Source organism: Raphanus sativus, chromosome 9, assembly GCF_000801105.2.
Source record: "Raphanus sativus cultivar WK10039 chromosome 9, ASM80110v3, whole genome shotgun sequence".
In the NCBI taxonomy this organism is placed as follows: Eukaryota; Viridiplantae; Streptophyta; class Magnoliopsida; order Brassicales; family Brassicaceae; genus Raphanus; species Raphanus sativus.
Window position 1 is genome coordinate 5,666,523 of NC_079519.1, and position 18,089 is coordinate 5,684,611.

An 18,089-nucleotide genomic window follows, 5' to 3' on the forward strand; every position below is an offset into this window, starting at 1 on the left:
GGAGTTTGAACCCAACGACCGACGTATAGCGACGGCGAGAGAATCCTCTCGACTCATCACTGGAGGAAGGACTAGTTGGCAAGAGAGGGCCACCAGAAGAAGTGCAACGAAGAGTCCTCGTCTCCGTCTTAACATCTGTCGGGTTTGCCTTCTTCCCACCATCCAACTAACACGAACAGAAAAACAATACATAGAACAGTGAAACGGAACCACGAGAGTGATTGAGAATGGTAGTATCGTCAGAGGATCCAGCGCCGGCGAGATGAGCCGATGCCGGCGCCGAGGAGAACTAGATCTGGTTTGTGCCTCGAGCACCGTGCCTGGGAGAATCTTAGGGCTTCTCTTGATTTTTTTGTTAATCCGTTTTGTTTAAAACAAAAATATACTATCATCTATATTCCTACTAATTACTAATGCCTCTTTGTAGTACAGCTAAAAGTAATGCGACAAACATGAAAGTATTTCTTAGCAGTAAGTGTTAAGTACTCTACAACATCGATTGTTAAAATAGACTGTATAGTGTCTGCAATGCCCCCCTGATTAATTCTATATAGTACGTATAGTATATGCAATTACCATACGTAAAAAATAATAGCTATAGTCTTCAGAGCTTTAATTATGTTAAAAACTAGTTTATGTTTCGTGATATAATTAAATCAAACATTTTCAACAAGTATGCGGATAAATCAAAGTTCAACCAACCATCCAGTTTGTATTTTGCCTGTATTCCTTTTTCTTCGTCTCACATGGGTCTATAAAAAGTTAAAACCAAACAATGCACTGATATTTGTACTGATTACATTTATGATTGCATATACTATATATACAGGGTAAAGAAACCAATCAAAGGGATTATTCTTAGTCCTAAAACAGAGTATAGCAAAACACAGTTACTCATCAATGGACGACTTTTATTCTTCTATATGGCTTCATCAAGAGGTATCATCACATGTCCATTTTGGGGTTCGTTGATTTCCTTTGAATATTCTAAAATATTAGTTCTTGTTTACAATTCTCGAGATGCAGAGCATTGATGAAATAAGCCAGAATCTGCAGAACACTCTGTTCGAGCTAGAAACGTTGAAAATGGAAGCCAACGAGAAAACAAGAACACATACAGAAGAAGTCAATCAACTTATCACTCTACTCAAATCCACTCAACAAGAACGAGATGAAGCTAGACAGCAACTATCTCAGTTTCTCATCCAAACCCAAAACACTAATTCAAGAACCACCACTGAATCAAACAGCCTTTCTCCCCAAGGATCTTCTTCTCCCCTTTCTTCCTCAGTACGGACCATTCATCATCCTCAGCCGTCGATGATCCTCGAAGATCCAACGGCTCAAAATCATCATCAGCCCGATCCTCTGGACATTCTAGTGATGGGGAAAGCTTTTCCCGAAACGGGAAAGCTTTTAAAAGCGGTGGTTGAAGCTGGACCGCTTCTTCAAACGCTTCTTGTGGCGGGAACCCTGCCGAAATGGGTAAACCCACCGCCTCAAACGGAATCGCAGCGTTTTGAATTACCTCCTCTGACTCCTCCTGTTTCGTCTAAAGGGCGGGATGATGTCAGTAGTAGCGGCGCGTCAGGACGATGTGATTCACTGATGTGTTCTGGTTCGGTTATGAGATTTGGGTTGGATCAAACGATGGTAACCGGGAAGAAGCAGAGATTAGAGTAGCTTAGGGATATTCAATCCAGATATCGGTTTGGTTTTTTTAGTTTTTGATATTTCGGTTAGTCAAATATAATTACCATTCTAAATCCATATTTATTTGGGTTCAGTTTATATACCGTCGGTTTTCGGTTTATTCGGTTTTATACCAAAAAAACATAATTGTTTAGTTTGAAGTCATATTATATGAATTTTAGAGTCATCTTGTCAATACAATCATTTATTGAAAATATTATATATTCAAATAAATGAACAAAAAGTAAAACGTTTATACCATCAAATAAAATAATCAAATCGAGAGTTAAAATCAAAACTCGAAGTTTTGAAATAAAAATAAGAAATAAAACAAGCATGAAAGAAAAGCTTTTCCACTCTTTTATATTTATGTTCATCAAAGTTATACTTCTTCGATTGAACACAAAACTTTATTTATTTATAGATGAGAAAAAAAATATGAAGAATTTCCACTAATCGTTGTCCATCAAATTTATAATTTTCGTTTCAATTTCGTCAATGTTAAAATAAAGCAAAATGATTAAAAAAGAAAACTAAGAAAATAAGAAGCATCGGTTACGATGTATTGTTATTTAATTATAGTGAAGTGTTTTTATAAATAAGGGTTCCTTTGTTATTATAAAAATATGGTAATGGTTATAACAAAAAATTAACTTATATAATGAATATTTTTTTTTGATTTAACTTTGGATTTTTCGGTGGTAAGCCGGACTAATCCCCAAAAAGCTTTCTATCCAGGTACGCATTAGTTATAGGCAGGAAGGTGACCAAGGCGACTTGAACCCAGGAACGGACACTCCAGCTGGAGTTCCATTAACACTAGATCAAGAGATCTTGGTTATATAATGAACAGATTTTCATGTGTCTTTATAAAATATATATTTACATGTTTTGATCGGTTTTGTTTGGTTTATTCGGTTATAAACCAAACCATATCTAAATCCGATTTTAATAAAATCATATACATTCGGTTTATATGTGGTATTTAGATTCGGTTTTACTATATTGAACAGCCCGAACTGGCAGCAGTATTGTAAGTTGCGTGGTTATTTTGTCCTTTCTTTATGATTCGATCTCTGGTTCCCTTATTATGTCAGATTTGGTTCCGTAGGATAAATCTGCTTTCGGATACCAGTCAATGTTTCGTCCTGACAATAATGGAAATAAAATTTTTTATTTTACATCAATTTAACAAAAAATTCAACTGAATATTGGTGTTTAAGAAAAAAAAAGGGAAAAAAAATTCAACTGAATATTGTTGGGCCCACTCAAAAGTGGAACCCTCCAAAAATAGGCGTATGCCACTTAGCGTGGAGAGCACACGGTATTCTTTAGTAAAAGGCGAAAGAATAGTTCGCTTTGGGCTCACCACATGGCTGCGTGGTTTTATAACAGGGAAGGGGACCTTTATTTATACCGCTACTTCTGTTGCTAACTTCTCCCAGTTATCCGATGTGGGACTCCTAAACAAAGACAAAAAAGCGCTCTTTTTAAAACTATTTTGTGGGCCTGTAAATGAAATTGGGCTTTAAACATAAATTGCTGTGTTTTTTCTTTTTAAATCAAAATATTGTTCTTCTTTGGGCTTTCTAATAGGCCTAAAATAACCTTGAGATATAACTCTTCATAGAACTCTTATCATTAAAAGACCAAATCAAATGTTTTCTTCCTTTATTTGTTCCAAGTTTTATGTTCTGATGATTTTACGTCCATGCGCTGATTGAACTCTATACAGGTATTCCCTGTTCGTAGTGTTTCAAAAAAAGAGGTATTCCCCTGAGACTGTAATGAAACTAATTAATACAAAAATAATAAGTCTTCTTGTTTGATCAAAACCTTATGGTCAAGGACTCAAGCCAAAGGCTGATCGGTATGAGAGATGTAAATGTGACCCATCTTCTTGTGACCAAGACCAATGCTTCTTCCTCTCGTCGCCACGAAGATACACAGCCACGCCTCTTCCTTCTTTCTAGATTAGCTCCATGACTAACTCCAATTTGGGAAAACATACACACTTTTCGATAGTACGATCGATGAAGGCAAATATGCAAGTACAGAAAACAAATATCCAAGGATTGAAACAGAAACAAAACCACGACCACAAGTTTAGGATTTAGGGACTTTATCTTCTTTTTTTTTTTTTTTTTTTTTTTTTTTTTTTTTTTTGATAACCCAGTATCCGACCACTAAGCGTGATCGACTAGCCCACCGGGCTTATGCCCATGCCATTACAGAAATTTTTAAGCCTCCACTTAAGGGCCCCTGGTTACGCAAAGTGGTCTGGGAGGCGAGAGAAGCCCATGTAAATTCTCTCGTGGCCAACGCGGATCGAACCCAGGGCGGGCACTCCAGCCGGAGTTCCTTTACCACTAGGCCAACACGCGGATCGAACCCAGGGCGGGCACTCCAGCCGGAGTTCTTTCTTTTCTGCTTATTAAGCAGCATCACATCATCGTAAGGATTTCTGAGTGAATAGCATTTCTTTTATATTCCTTTAAACGGAAACCCTCTTGTTCAGTGGGAAGGTCTTTTTGACTTTTTGATCATTTTATTTCAGACATGCGTATTTTCAACTGCTGACGTGGCGGATCCACAGAAAACCCCAAAGAACTGAACTTTAAACAAAAAAGAAAAGAGGACGGTGGAGCATAATCGGATCGTGTCGGAGAGTCGCCGGAGAATTTCTTCCGGCTAATCTGTGCCTCATTTATTCTCAGACTTTTCACCAGATCGGCCGTTGTATCGTATCCGTTCGTCGTGTAAGTTTGAAACCTCAAGAGCTTTAGAGGTGGTGGAAGAAGGGGTCATGGCTGAGGCGGAGACAGTAAACGGAGCGAAGGAGACCAAATTATGGAAAGTTGTATTCGCTGTTTCCGGCATTATGTCTACTCTTGTCATCTATGGTCTTCTTCAGGTCTGTGTTAGTGTCGGGAAAATTCTATGGAAGTTTAGTTAAAAAAGATTCCAACTTTCTTACTGGGCTTTCTGTAAATTTTTTTGACGGAGAAGATAATGAGAGTTCCTTATGGCTTGAACAAAGAGTTCTTTAAGCACTCTTTGTTTCTTGTTTTCTGCAATCGCCTCACTACTTCAGCTGTCTCTGCTGCTGCTTTACTGGTAACTTTACCAACAAAGAACCCACCTCGTGTGTTAATGATTCATGGAATTGACTTTTGAAATACTGGCTTTTTCATTTGCAGGCGAGCAAGAAAGTTTTGTTGTCTGGTTTTAAGATAGGAATCTCAATGATTTGTTGTTACTTCTCACGAGTCTTGAATCATAATAGGATCATGTATATGGTAATTGGCTATTATCTAACAGGTTTGATGGCTTTACAAGCACATTCCAAGACAAACTCTTTAAAGGATATAATATGGAGATACATAACCAAATATTCTACACAACGCTTTGTTCTTGTGTTCTGAGTTTCACTGGACTTATATTGCAAGGCCACTTACTACTAGCTGTAGATTTTGTTTCTCGGCATAGAGATTGTCTACTCGACATCGCTCTGCTTTCGGTAAGTTTATATCAGTTTCCCTTATTTTCCTACTTAGTCATTACAACGTCACGTGAAGTCAGCCTTATTACATTCTTGTAGGTTGCAACAGCGAGCTAGTTCTTCATTTCTTACACCATTAGGACATTTGGTGCTCTAACATTTGCAGCTATCACGACGACAAGACAGGTAAAAATACAAACCTGTTCTCACTCCAACTCAGTAGCTAACTCAATCCGTTTCTAACACGAATTACTCGTCTTAATAAAGCATGCAAGCATCATGCTCTCATGCATGTGGTTCTCTCATCCGCGTAGCTGGGAGCAATGTATTGGATCGGTATATCCTCCATCCTCTTTACACTAAAAACTTAGGCTACCATACTTATGATTCTTTGACTAACCAAGTTCATTTAATCCAGATCATCGGGTCATTAAACGCGAAAAACTTACTGAACAACAAAAAATCACAAAACCAACCGCCACCTCCAGAACTTCCCCAATACGAGAAGGCTGAGGGCTCTTGAGAAGTAACCTTCAAAGGCAGCTAGAAGTAGCTAGTCGTTAGGGAATTGAAGTATTTTTTCATATTTTGTTTATTTAACTTTGTTGGATTATATGTACATGCACTTTTAAAAAAATTATAAGTTTATGTACTTTGAATTTATAGCTTTGGACGTTTTAATATTCTTCAAACGAAGAGGCAGTGAGCAAAATTTCTTTGACAAACTGTCTATAACTCTTTTTATTTTCCAGAAACGTCTGATAGTAATAATAAAATGTGTTCAAGTAAATATCGAATATTGGTACTATTATCTTATTTGACCCATAGCCGAAAATGAAACAAAAAAACATTTAAAAGAAGAAGACCGAAGACGTTTTCTGATGATGAAGTTATTAATTCGTAAACATTAGACGACGTGAAAACGATAGCCGAAAGGTCCATGGTTCACACCTTGTACCAAAGTATATATTCGAAAACAATTCATATTCGTTGAATATACAATCAAGGTTATATCACTATATGTATTTTTGGTCTTCAGATATCCAAATAATATTAAAGAATCAACCAAAAAAAACTCTTAATGAAAGGAATCAACATTTTGCGTGGTGCGTAGTTTCGTTCAACTCACAATTGCTAATCAAAGTCAAACGGTGCGCATATAGTGACGGTTTCACCTACATATATAAAAATATATATTTGAATGCAGAGCCACCCTTGACCACAAACTAGTCAAAGACTCAAGCATTGGCTTAAGACTGATAGTATTATCAAGTTATCTAGGGGACTAATTTTTTTATATCAAACTTAGATCAATTGGTTAATCTCTTGTTAGGGATTATATGCAGAGTCTTAAACAATATATTTTGTTGGAGACTAGACACTATAATTTTCCTTCATCCAAACTACAGGTTTCACCAGTGACTAGTTTAAATCTCTAGAGAAGAAGATTCAATCTAATTCCAAATCTAGTGTAGGACGTTTAACCACATCTGATCAGCGGTTAGTGAGCAACATTCTTCAATCAATTTGGATTTAAATCGCAAGTATTGAATTTTCATAGAACTTGTCTCTTCAGGGACATCTGATAAAACTGAAACGAAACGATATAAAAAAGATTGAAATGGTTCTTATGCAAGGATGGATAAAAAAAAGATCAGAATGGTGCTTACGCAAAAATGACACGTACAGACTGAAAAATGATTTAAATTTTTACTTTAACAAAAAAAACACATCTGGATCAGACTGCTTAAGTTTTTTTATTGTGAATCTTAGTGTAAGCGAGGAATTTTACAATATTTAGAATGGGTACAGCAAGATCAGAATTTTACAACAACAGAGATCACTGTGTTTTCAGGTCATGGTTACAGAGCCAACATCCTACAATTTTGCTAACGTTGCAATGATTTAAAACTTAATCATTGAAAATATATTTCTTTAAAACCAAGTAGTCTTTGAAAAAAAAAGTAGTCTTTGATGGACTACTAATTCGTTAACAGGTTATTTGGATAGACCCGTAAACAAACGGTCACAGACTCACACACGTCAATATCTTATTGTCATATATTCCATTATTGTATTAGGAGTTTAGGGCAAAGACAAACTAAGTGCTCTAAAAAGAAGGCAAGTGGTGGATCGGCTCTCGAGTCTTGTCTGATCCAAATCACTAGGAGCCATGGGGAGTGAGGACCATACGTAGTGCTTTGAAATGCATGGGGACTTTAGCTTTTTCCTCGTCGGCAAGTTCCCACCACTCGAGGCACGTGTTACTTTTCGGATTAGCTTTAGATTCTCTCTTCTTCATTGTCTTTTTCCTTTTTTTTTTTTTCATCTGATATTTACTATTAAAAAGACCCAAAACCCCAAGGTACAGAGCCGAAGCCCAAATCCAACACTACAAAGCCAACAAACCAAACTAGACTTATCAGATAAAAAAAACAAAACAAAACAAAACGGGCCTAGAAAACCGACCAAGGCCCACTAAGATAGAGCGGTATACACGTCAGCAACGACACGAACACGTGTAAGAACCTCGACAATGAGGATACACGCGTCGCACGAACCTCGTTTTGACCGTCACCGCTTCTTCCACCGCCGGAGGCCACAACCGACGACGACGATTTGCCGGAACCAACCGGACTCTGCAACCACACACGAAACCACGGAGAGCATCCACCGAATTCGCCGGGATCTCATCCATACCTTCACCATCTCAAACCATCGCTCCGTCTTCATCTACCTAACATCATCCTTGGTGAGCTTCATCGAAACCCGAGATCTCAACCAAGAGTCGAAACCTCCACCTGAAGACGAGCAACCCGAACCAACGAATTCATCACCTCTGCTTCCTCCGGGATCTTCAAACAAGATTTTGAGATCTCACCGAAGAACCAAGGCGAGAAGATAAGTCACACCCCAAAGGAAAGAGGCCAACTTCCAACAGCCAGCGGTGTGAGGGACAACAAACCTCCACACCCCAGAGACAAAGCCGGCAGCGCAGAGCATAAAGAGTCTCCACCTCCGGAATCATAAGCCGGTGCCGGTAAATCTGAGGTAGCATCCACCACCCGGAAACAAAACCGGTCGTCCACCGCGAGAAGAATAGGACGCCGGAAAACTAAAGAACAGAAAAAGAACACCGACTGAGTCTCTCGAGATTCATCTTTTCCTCTGAAAGATTTTTTATAGGTAAGAGGAAGAGAGAATTTTCTCTCTCTAAAGAGAGGAGAGAGAATTTTTCTGAAACATTCTCTTTCATTGTCTTTTTCCTATTTCAGATTTTTTTTCCATAGACAAGATATAAATAATATTGTATTTTTCCTTAACTAATTTCAAAACCAATAATATACAATAAGGGGAATAAATATTCTTCAGATATATAATTACAAATATAGATCAGCTATCTCACACTGAATTTGGTAGTTTACTTTTCATTGTCGGTTGATTTTTTTTTTTAGTCAAATGAATTGTCAGGTAATTACAGTCATTTTCTATAATTTTATGGAATTACTTAGATCTACACATTTCTAAAACAAAAGTAAGCCAACTAGTGATTTCACTGCTATCCATTTAAAATCTTTTTTTTCAGATATGAAATTATTATTCATAATTCATACTAGATTAAGAATATTGTAAAATATTCAAATTATATAAAACATTAAAAATGACTAACCATAATAAAAAAATTACACAATATAAGAATTTGAACTCTATCATATATGAAAATATTAAAAGTTGTATAGTTTTGAATGTTGAAATATAAGACGCATCTTTACAATTTTGCTGTGTGTTTGTTTATGAATAGTTTAATTTCAAAATAAACTCTTTTTCCTTTACAAAATAGTAGATATCAAGGAGTCTTGGATCAATTGGTATTTGATTAGTTCAAAACTTAAATCTATATTTGACATCTGATTATTAAAATTATAGTAAATGGGGTTTGATGGAAAATTTGGTATTGAGTTCTCTTTAACTCCCCTATTATAAGCAAATAAAAGATGGAGAAAACTATGACATAGTAGTCGTATAATGGCAATTTAAGAACTTTGAACATCTTTTGAAAACTGTGGATTTCATTTATGTGGCGGCAGGGCGCACACTTTCAACATTGAAAGCTAGAGAAATGAACCTTCCTTGCAATCTCGTTTCCCAAAATATCAAAACGGTAGTAGTACCTAAGAAAGCTAATTAACAGATGTATTGGTAGAAAGCTAATTAACAGATGTATTGGTAGAAATCTAATTAACCGTTGCATTTCATATTCCAATTAAATATCTCCTACTAGATCTGTTATAACTTATAAGACTTTACCTTACAAAACAACTATCAAAATGTAACAGATGAAACAATCTGTAACTGATGGACCAACTGATATTAATATCATTCAAAATTCAAAATTGTGTGTGTTTTGCTGTCCTGATTTGTACAGCTCTTAATATCACTGCTACAAATATTAGGTATACATTACAATTATTTACATTATTTTCTGATATTTTTCTACATTCGATAATATATAAATTACAGTTAATATGAAAATTAACTACTAATCTTTTCCAAAAAAAAAAAAAACTACTAATTTTTTTGTTTAGGCGTGAAATTTATTAACCGGGATTCAGATCCGATCCGAGATCCTTTTCGAATTTGCTCCAAAAATATGATATCCGAAATGTTCGGATCTAAATCTAGATAGTAAATTTTGGATCCGTCAAAACTGGACATGGGTCCGGATATATATGAATATTCGAATTTAGATCTGTGTTTTGAAAATATACTCCATTAAAATTTAATTTTATTAATAATTATATTTGATGCATTAATATTTATTCAAAAAACCAGTCTTATATTTCAACACTAAGACAATTTAATAAGATGTACTCCCTCTGAATTATAATAAGTGGATTTTAATACTTTTGCACATCGATTAAGGAAATTATAGATTTTTATTTAATTTTTCTGATTGTCTAAAAGTATCAGTAATTACAGTTAATTCAACTAATAAAAATTTATACTGCAGAATATAAATTGTCAAAAAATTAAAATTATATTTAATTTTTATATAGAAATTATTATTTTTTTTAAGAAAAAGTCACTTAGAGTGATACGAAAAAATAATAAATAACTGTTCTCTTTTGTTAACGGTAACTTTACAAAACAAAATATTTTACAGCAGCAGATGCAGGCAATTTAATAAGACGTAATAAATAACTTGGTGAGAATAGACTAAACTGATCCTTTGTTTTGACTTTATCAAATGTCATGTCGTATTTGACACCGCGTTCGACTAATGAACATTTCTCCTCCGCTATACGTACACATATACATACATATGCCAATCTTCCATTGAATCAGCTGTCCGTATCTTATATAATAAAACTTTATACCAACATATTTATATATAGTTCTCTTCCTCTTCTTATCTTCTTCACTTTACAAACATACCAGACGTTTTACATTTATTGTTTCTTTTGAGAAAGGGCATTACATTTTTTGTTGAGTAACAAAAAAACAAGAAAGTACTTCTTCACGCAATTAATAGAGAAGGGAATAAACAGAGCAACACACAAAAGAGAAAACAGAGTTTGAAGGTTTATTGAAACATGGGGAAGCACTTGTTCCGATCATCACCTCCACGGGAGAAACAAACAGCTCACCAATCTCTCGCCGAAACAGCTGTGCAAGAGTGTATGAGCAACATCACCACCGTCATCTCCAAATGGACTTCCTCCTCCTCCGCCGACGAGTTCCTCTTCTCCACCAACAGCCGCAGCGAAGCAGAGGAGTTCGTCGAAGTCGTCAGGCACCTCCACAGCACCATGCACCGTCTCGTCGCCGTCAACCCTTCCTCGGAGAAGCTCATCTACGCGCAGAACCTCATGCAGTCCGCGATGAACCTCCTCGAATCCGAGTTCCACCGCGTGCTGAAGGAGAATAAACAGTACCTACACCCCGAAAGCGTCACCCTACGGTCCTGCAGATCGTCGAGGAGATTCAGCACTTCGACTGTGACTAGCATCTCCGACTCCGAAGACGAAGGAGGCTCCTACGAGGAAAACCCCTCCGCAGAAGAACATAGATTCTCCGGCGGAGATTCCGACGCCATGGACGATCTCAAAATGATCGCTGACTGTATGATCTCCACGGGATACGCTAAAGAATGCGTTAAGGTCTACAAAACCGTGAGGAGATCCATCGTCGACGAGACGCTTCACAATCTCTCGGTGGAGAGACTGACTCTGCATCAGATCCAGAAGATGGATTGGGAGATTCTTGAGCCCAAGATCAAGTCGTGGCTACAAGCCGCCAAGATGGCAGTTCAAAAACTCTTCTTCGGAGAGAGGATCCTAGCCGACCACGTGTTCTCCTCCTCAACTAACATAGCCGAAGCTTCTTTCACCGATATCACACAGGAAGGAGCCTTAACGCTCTTCTCCTTCCCTGAACACGCCGCGAAGATCAAGAAACTATCCCCGGAGAAGATGTTCAGGTTCCTCGACATGTACGAGACGCTCGCGAACCTCTTCGTCGAGATCGAGTCGATCTTCTACTTCGAATCCGCGGCTGCAGTCAGGTCTCAGGTGATCAGCTCGCTTGCGAGGCTCGGCGACGCGGTGAGGCTCATGATGGCGGATTTCGAGACCGCGATTCAGAAGGAAGCGTCCAAAACGCTGATCGTCGGCGGCGGCGTTCACCCGCTCACTCGCTACGTCATGAACTACCTCTCCTTCCTCGCCGATTACGACGAATCGATCGCGGTGATCTTCGAGAACTGGCAGCTCGCCGTGCCGTCTCCTTTGCCGGAGTCTCTGTTCGGAGACGACGCTGATCCGGAGGATCTGCACTCGTCTCCGGCGTCGAAACGGATCGCGTGGGTGATTCTTCTGACTCTCTGCAAAATCGACGGGAAAGCTCAGCCGTACAAGGACGTGGCGCTGTCTTACCTCTTCCTCGCGAACAATCTCCAATACGTCGTCGTTAAAGTCCGTTCGTCTAACCTGAGGCTCCTTCTCGGAGACGATTGGGTGGGGAGGCACGAGGGGAAGGTGAGTCAGTACGCGGAGAAGTTCGAGAAGCTCGCGTGGGGGAAAGTGCTGACGTCGTTACCGGAGAATCCCGCGGAGGAGATTACGCCGGAGGAGGCTAGAGAGTTGTTCGCTAGGTTTAACGATGAGTTCGAGGCGGCGTATCGGAAACAGATATCGTGGGTCGTACCCGACCCGAAGCTTAGGGACCGGATTAAAATCTCGCTGAGTCAGAAATTGATGCTGGTTTGCACCGAGTTTTACGAGATAAACCGGTTCGGTTTGGGAGGAGATGCGTTTAATGTCAGATATACCCCTGAAGATATAGGGAATTACCTCTCGGATCTTTACTTTGGAAGCAGAGGCTCGGGGAGTTCTTCGACAACAACCGGATCAGGATCCGGAACCGGTTCGACGACTACGGGTAAATCTCGGGGAGGACGTAGCCATTGAAATGAGAATCTCATGATATTTTACTTAAATAGTATCAGCAATATTTATTTATTTGTGGCGGTGTGTGGTAAAGTGGGTACAGTGATGAATGAATGATCGGATCGTTCACATCTCCTTTTTCTGTTTTTTTTTTTTTGCTAAATCTCCTTTTTCTGTTGCATTGTACAGATATGTTAAATTATTAATCGAATTTTCCTTTTTATTAATAAATATTCATTCGATTCCATTTTGTAACTTTGAAAATACGATGATTATTTAATTAGCACCAAAAAAATATACGACTAATTATCACCAAAGACATACGACGGCGAAGACAAATTATAACTATCACTCATGGCCAGTGCCGTGCGAGCACTTTGGGAGGCCTAAGACGAAGTTTAAAGAATAATTTTGTTTATAAATTTTAATACAATATTAATAGTTTAAAGTTTTATAACACACACTTTGTAATAAAACATAGATAAAATCTCTTATATAAATGTTATTTTTCTGTATTCATAATTTTTTTTATAAATTTAAAAATAAATCTAAATCATAGAAAAAAAATTGTGGAAAAACATAAACTTTAAGTTGAAAGAAGCTATAATATACCAAAATAGAAAGGTTGCTAGAAATGAAAATTTTAATGAAAACAAAGATGAGGATCGAACTAAAGTACATGAAAGTAACTAGAAAAACATTGTAACCACTGTACCATAAACGATTTGTTGTATTTTGGGGCCCTAAATTTTATTTATTTTTGAGGAGGCCTAAGGCAAAAACCTTTTTGATAATACCATAAGCACGGCTCTGCTCATGGCTAGTAGTAGTTTGAACTTTGAAGAGATTGAAATCATGTTCCGAGTCTTTTGTCTTAATGTGGTTCTGGTGTTTATGTAACTCCAAAGTTGGTTACATAGTTACGACTACGAGACAATAAGAGAGTATATAAAAACAAAATTCAAAGGCAAATTCACTTGTATACCGATACTAGATACTAAGAAGTACTACTATAAATTTCTAACAAAACAGATAGGTTGAGAACGATTGCTACCTTAACATATGTACTCATTAATAAATTAATTTTATTAGTCGACTTTTGGGTTACGTAACCTCACTTTACAATTCTAAACAAACGTAAAGAGATCTAATCTCCTTGTTATGCGGCATGTTAAAAATATAATCTGTGTTGGCGTTAATTACGCGTACTTTCTATAATTCTATTTCACCAAGAAGTTTATGTCTATTCTAGACCACAGAAAGAAAAACGGGCAACCCCACCACAACTAAAGAACGAAAAAGACATCAGTGGTTGATTGCTAGCCTATTTGATGTTTGATAGATATTTCCTTCTAAAATGGTATATGAAAAACCGACCACTTGATTTAAAGTCTAAAAAGTTTGGATATGCTTTAAAACATGTTTATTGCAGAATGATCAATCAAGTTCTAAATTATGAATTCATGCATATAAATAATCTACATATTAATATATATATTTAGTATTTAATAAATTATTCAGAACTGTACTGAGAATTCTCGAATCTTTTAACGAGGTTCATGCAGTTCCTCGACAACAACCGGATCTGGATCAGGATCCGGTTCAACGACTACGAATAGTCTCATGATATCTTACTTAATATTAGCGATGTTTATTTATTTTGGTTGGTTTGTATTTAAAATGGGTACACTGATGAATGAATGATAGTATCATATCTCTTTTTTCTTGTATGTATATGTTAAATTATTGATTGAATTCTACTTTTTATTAATAAATATTCATTCGATTCTTCTGTAACTTTGTGATTTATCAACTAGAAAAGACATCGCTGGATATCTTACATGTTTCACAAATATTTAATTTTAATATAATTTTGTTATGCACTAGAAGTAGTGGCAATTAAATAACAGAGGCATAAATTAACAATAGTAATAATCCAAGTTTCAAAATTATTATTTACCAAATATTCGATAGTTAAAAAAGAAAAAAATGACAACTACTAGTTTACTCGTTCCTTTTTCTCGGGTTTATTTTTTTCCTTCCTCCAATTTATATTTGCGCATTCAGATCTAGTTCACTACTATAATAGTGAATTAAATGTAAATTAACATAATGTTTTATTTAATTTTTAATGAGGGTGCTCCATCGCTCTTATACTATTGAAAACTTAGTAGTACGGGTTACATAATCATTTTGTTCAATATTACATGTTTCAAATATATTTAATATTAACATAATCTTGCCGCACTCTAGGTGGTTATCTTGAATTCTTGATTGTGTTGTTTTTGTGCACACACAGTTACAAATCACAATATATTTTACCATTAATTTTCTAAACATAGTTTTGTATTCAACTAAGTTTAGAAAATTAATGGTAAAATATATTGTAATTTGTAACAAAGAAAAGTGGGTCAACTGAATCAGGTGTAAGTCGACAAACAAGATTTTGGTTGACCAGGTATTCAACATTCACGATCATCTTGCTCAGAGAGATATACATGTATCCGACTGCACCAACTTTGATTCCATGGCTCAGCTTTACATGAGCAACCAACTTCCCTTGAAACCTTAGAATGGCAAGAACCAACACCGAGTGTATACCACCATAGACTGAAGTCGTTGATGTGGTCCTTCATAGACTTCTTTTAACTGCAAATAACCAATTGTTACTTCAATGCTTAATACTCATCAATCAACTGTCATATTGATAAATAAGTTTAGATTATTACTTGAGATCCATCTCGAACTCCCTTGATAACAAAATAAGGAAAATTTATTAGGAAAATGTAGATTTTATTCACTTGTTTTCTTTGGTTTTTTTTTATAACAACGATTTTATTAATTAGATTGTAAATGATCAATGTGAAGTAGATCAGTTAAATACAACGGGATATAGTAAAAGAATTTAAACAAACATTCATCTTCTATATTCTTAGCTAATTTATCAGCCACCTTATTTGCACTTCGTCTTATCCATTGAAATCTGACTTCTTGAAACTTGTTTGTCCACCAAAGTATATCCCTTTTCCAATTGTAATAACCAAATGCAGCTTCTTGTTGTTCAAGATATCGATAGCTTTTAAGCAGTCAGTCTCCATAATTACCTTTCGGTGACCAAGACTCCAACTATGTTGCAGAGCCATTAGTATAGCCTGCAATTCACTTTCTAGTCCATCTTGTACTTGTTTGTCTCTTGCTTGTGCTGCACCACAATAACTACCGGTTGCATCTCTAAATATCCATCCTGCAGTGCTTGGGTGTTGTAAATGAATTTTCTTTGGTTTGTTATCTTTTTAGTTTCTCTTTATGACTTGAGCTCATCTACTGGGACAGAGAAAATAAAATAGGAAGTATTAAGCCCGTGAGATATTTACGTGTCCTTTCGTTTACTTCTTTCATTTACTCGGTTTGAGTAATTATTAACCCAACACATCACAGGCCCATCTTAACTTATGCCTGTTCCGTAGAGCACAGTGATTTAAGAGATTTTTAGAGATGATGTTTTGTCTTTGTACTCATTCCATTTGTATCTTTGACAACTTATTCCAGATGAATTTGATATATTTGTAAAAAAGACTTTCTATCTAAAATTCGTGATTGGCTATAGAAACTGTGGAGTTATTAACGTGATGAACAAGTTTGAAGTTTGAAAGTGTCAGCAAGGATAACTCTAGCTCAACCATGGTAGAAGTAAATCAAACTATGGTTGGGTGAAAAGTAGCATATGGTTATCAAAAGCAAAACGGCTACAAAGAGGACGCCGTGTCTGCTTTTGTCAGTCAAAAAAGACATTTTGGCTGCTTGTCATATGCGCCTCGAGTACAACCTTGGCATGACTATGGAGCGGGTTCTTTACAGCAAGTTACAGCTCAGCAAGGACGTATGAGAAGCCCTAAAGCAAGAGGTCTATATATTGGACGCTTAGGTATTGAGAGAGAGGTTAAGAGAGTGAGAAATCATTTCTGTAAGAGTGTTAAGTGTTGAGAGAATAGCTGTGTAAGCATAAACTTATTACATTGTATTCTCTTAGGCAAGTCGAACAGAGTATACATCAAGTGCTAGTGAAGGGCATTGGTGTGGGGATACTTGTTGGCTTGTGTTTGTAAACACTACACTGAATCTAGTGGATTCCGAGTACCGACTCGGCCAGACGTAGTGACCCTAGTTAACGGGCGCGAACTGGATAAAGTTGTCTTGTGTGCTCCTTATTTTTCTCTCTGTTCTTGCTCTGTTTCTCTGCATCACTCTGTTTTCTTCTTGGTACTCTGTTTTTCGTGGTTGTCTTGTGAAACACTTCTCAAACGAGTCACTTGTTCTTGTTGGTTGCGTTTCTAGAGTCAAGGGAGTCGACACCTTAGGCTTGACGAAACCTAACAGATTGGTATCAGAGCCTCGGTTGCTGCGAAGTGATTCAGTACAACACTGAGTCATGACTTCAGCAAGGATAGAGGTAGAGAAGTTTGATGGACGTGGGGACTACACGATGTGGAAAGAGAAGCTGATGGCTCACCTGGATATCCTGGGCCTAAGCGCAGCTCTCAAGGAAGAAGAAGATGCTCCGGAGAAGGATACAGATCCTAAGGAGACTGATGAAGAAAAAGACAAGATAGAGCGAGAGAAGGTTGAAGCTCTAGAAGAAAAAAAGGAGAAAGGCAAGAAGCACAATAGTGCTAAGTGTTACCGACAGAGTCTTGAGGAAGATCAAGAAGGAGGGGACTGCAGCCTCTATGCTAAGGGCTTTGGACAAGCTCTATATGTCTAAAGCCTTACCGAACAGGATCTACCTCAAACAGAAGCTTTACAGCTTCAAGATGTCTGAGAACTTATCTATTGAAGGGAACATAGATGAGTTCTTGCACATAATAGCAGATCTAGAGAACACCAACGTTCTAGTATCTGATGAAGACCAAGCAATCTTGCTACTTATGTCTCTACCAAAGCCTTTTGATCAGCTAAGAGATACACTTAAGTATGGCTCAGGGAGAACTACGCTCTCCCTAGACGAGGTCATCTCAGCCATCTACTCTAAGGAACTCGAGTTTGGCTCCAACAAGAAGAGTATCAAAGGTCAAGCTGAAGGACTCTATGCTAAAGACAAAGCAGAAGCTAGAGGCAGGGGAGAGAACAGAGAAAGGGGCAGTAAGAACCGGTCTAGATCCAAGTCCAAGAGTAAACGAGGATGTTGGATATGTGGAGAAGAAGGACACTTCAAGAACGCGTGTCCGAACAAGAACAAACCCAAGAACAGAGATCAGGGCGTGAACAAAGGGGAGTCCTCAGGAGGAAAGGGACATCTAGCAGAAGCTGCTGGATTATATGTTCATGAAGCCCTATCGTCTACAGATATTCATCTTGAAGATGAATGGGTTATGGATACAGGATGCAGTTACCACATGACTCATAAACGAGAGTGGTTCTGCGACCTGAATGAAGACGTTGGAGGCTCA

General features: G+C 37.4%; 3 protein-coding genes and 1 non-coding gene across 5 annotated transcripts; 3 read left to right on the plus strand and 1 right to left on the minus strand.

Moving 5' to 3' along the window:
- Window positions 1-780: 780 nt before the first annotated feature.
- LOC108825937 (uncharacterized) lies at window positions 781-1,893 on the plus strand. Of its 2 annotated transcripts, none has more exons than XM_018599304.2 (2): window positions 781-939; window positions 1,027-1,893. In XM_018599304.2, the coding sequence occupies exons 1-2, from the start codon at window positions 901-903 to the stop codon at window positions 1,681-1,683; spliced, it is 696 nt and encodes a 231-aa protein (XP_018454806.1). In that variant the 5' UTR covers window positions 781-900; the 3' UTR covers window positions 1,684-1,893. The 2 variants fall into 2 exon arrangements, with proteins under 2 accessions (XP_018454806.1, XP_018454805.1); XM_018599303.2 differs by having other exon boundaries at window positions 817-939; window positions 1,021-1,893.
- A 1,061-nt stretch (window positions 1,894-2,954) lies between these two features.
- On the minus strand, window positions 2,955-3,070 carry LOC130500592 (U5 spliceosomal RNA). The gene has a single exon (XR_008939209.1). It is a non-coding gene; the product is annotated as a U5 spliceosomal RNA (small nuclear RNA).
- A 1,428-nt stretch (window positions 3,071-4,498) lies between these two features.
- On the plus strand, window positions 4,499-5,862 carry LOC108826038 (UDP-galactose/UDP-glucose transporter 5B). Its single transcript, XM_056994674.1, is given in 7 exon segments — window positions 4,499-4,606; window positions 4,702-4,809; window positions 4,893-4,904; window positions 4,979-5,212; window positions 5,294-5,380; window positions 5,462-5,530; window positions 5,613-5,862. Coding segments are annotated over 7 exon segments (723 nt in total). The 3' UTR covers window positions 5,718-5,862.
- A 4,902-nt stretch (window positions 5,863-10,764) lies between these two features.
- LOC108828094 (exocyst complex component EXO70H1) lies at window positions 10,765-12,810 on the plus strand. The gene has a single exon (XM_018601655.2). It carries the CDS (start codon window positions 10,789-10,791, stop codon window positions 12,661-12,663), a length of 1,875 nt encoding a protein of 624 aa, XP_018457157.2. The 5' UTR covers window positions 10,765-10,788; the 3' UTR covers window positions 12,664-12,810.
- The last annotated feature ends 5,279 nt before the right edge of the window (window positions 12,811-18,089 follow it).

What these genes read in the sequence shown, in the direction of transcription:
- LOC108825937 (XM_018599303.2), top strand. Translation starts at nt 901, where the DNA reads ATGGACGACTTTTATTCTTCTATATGGCTTCATCAAGAG. An exon ending in CTATATGGCTTCATCAAGAG is followed by an intron (nt 940 to 1,020) that starts GTATCATCACAT and finishes ACAATTCTCGAG; the next exon opens with ATGCAGAGCATTGATGAAAT.
- LOC108828094 (XM_018601655.2), top strand. Translation starts at nt 10,789, where the DNA reads ATGGGGAAGCACTTGTTCCGATCATCACCTCCACGGGAGAAACAAACA.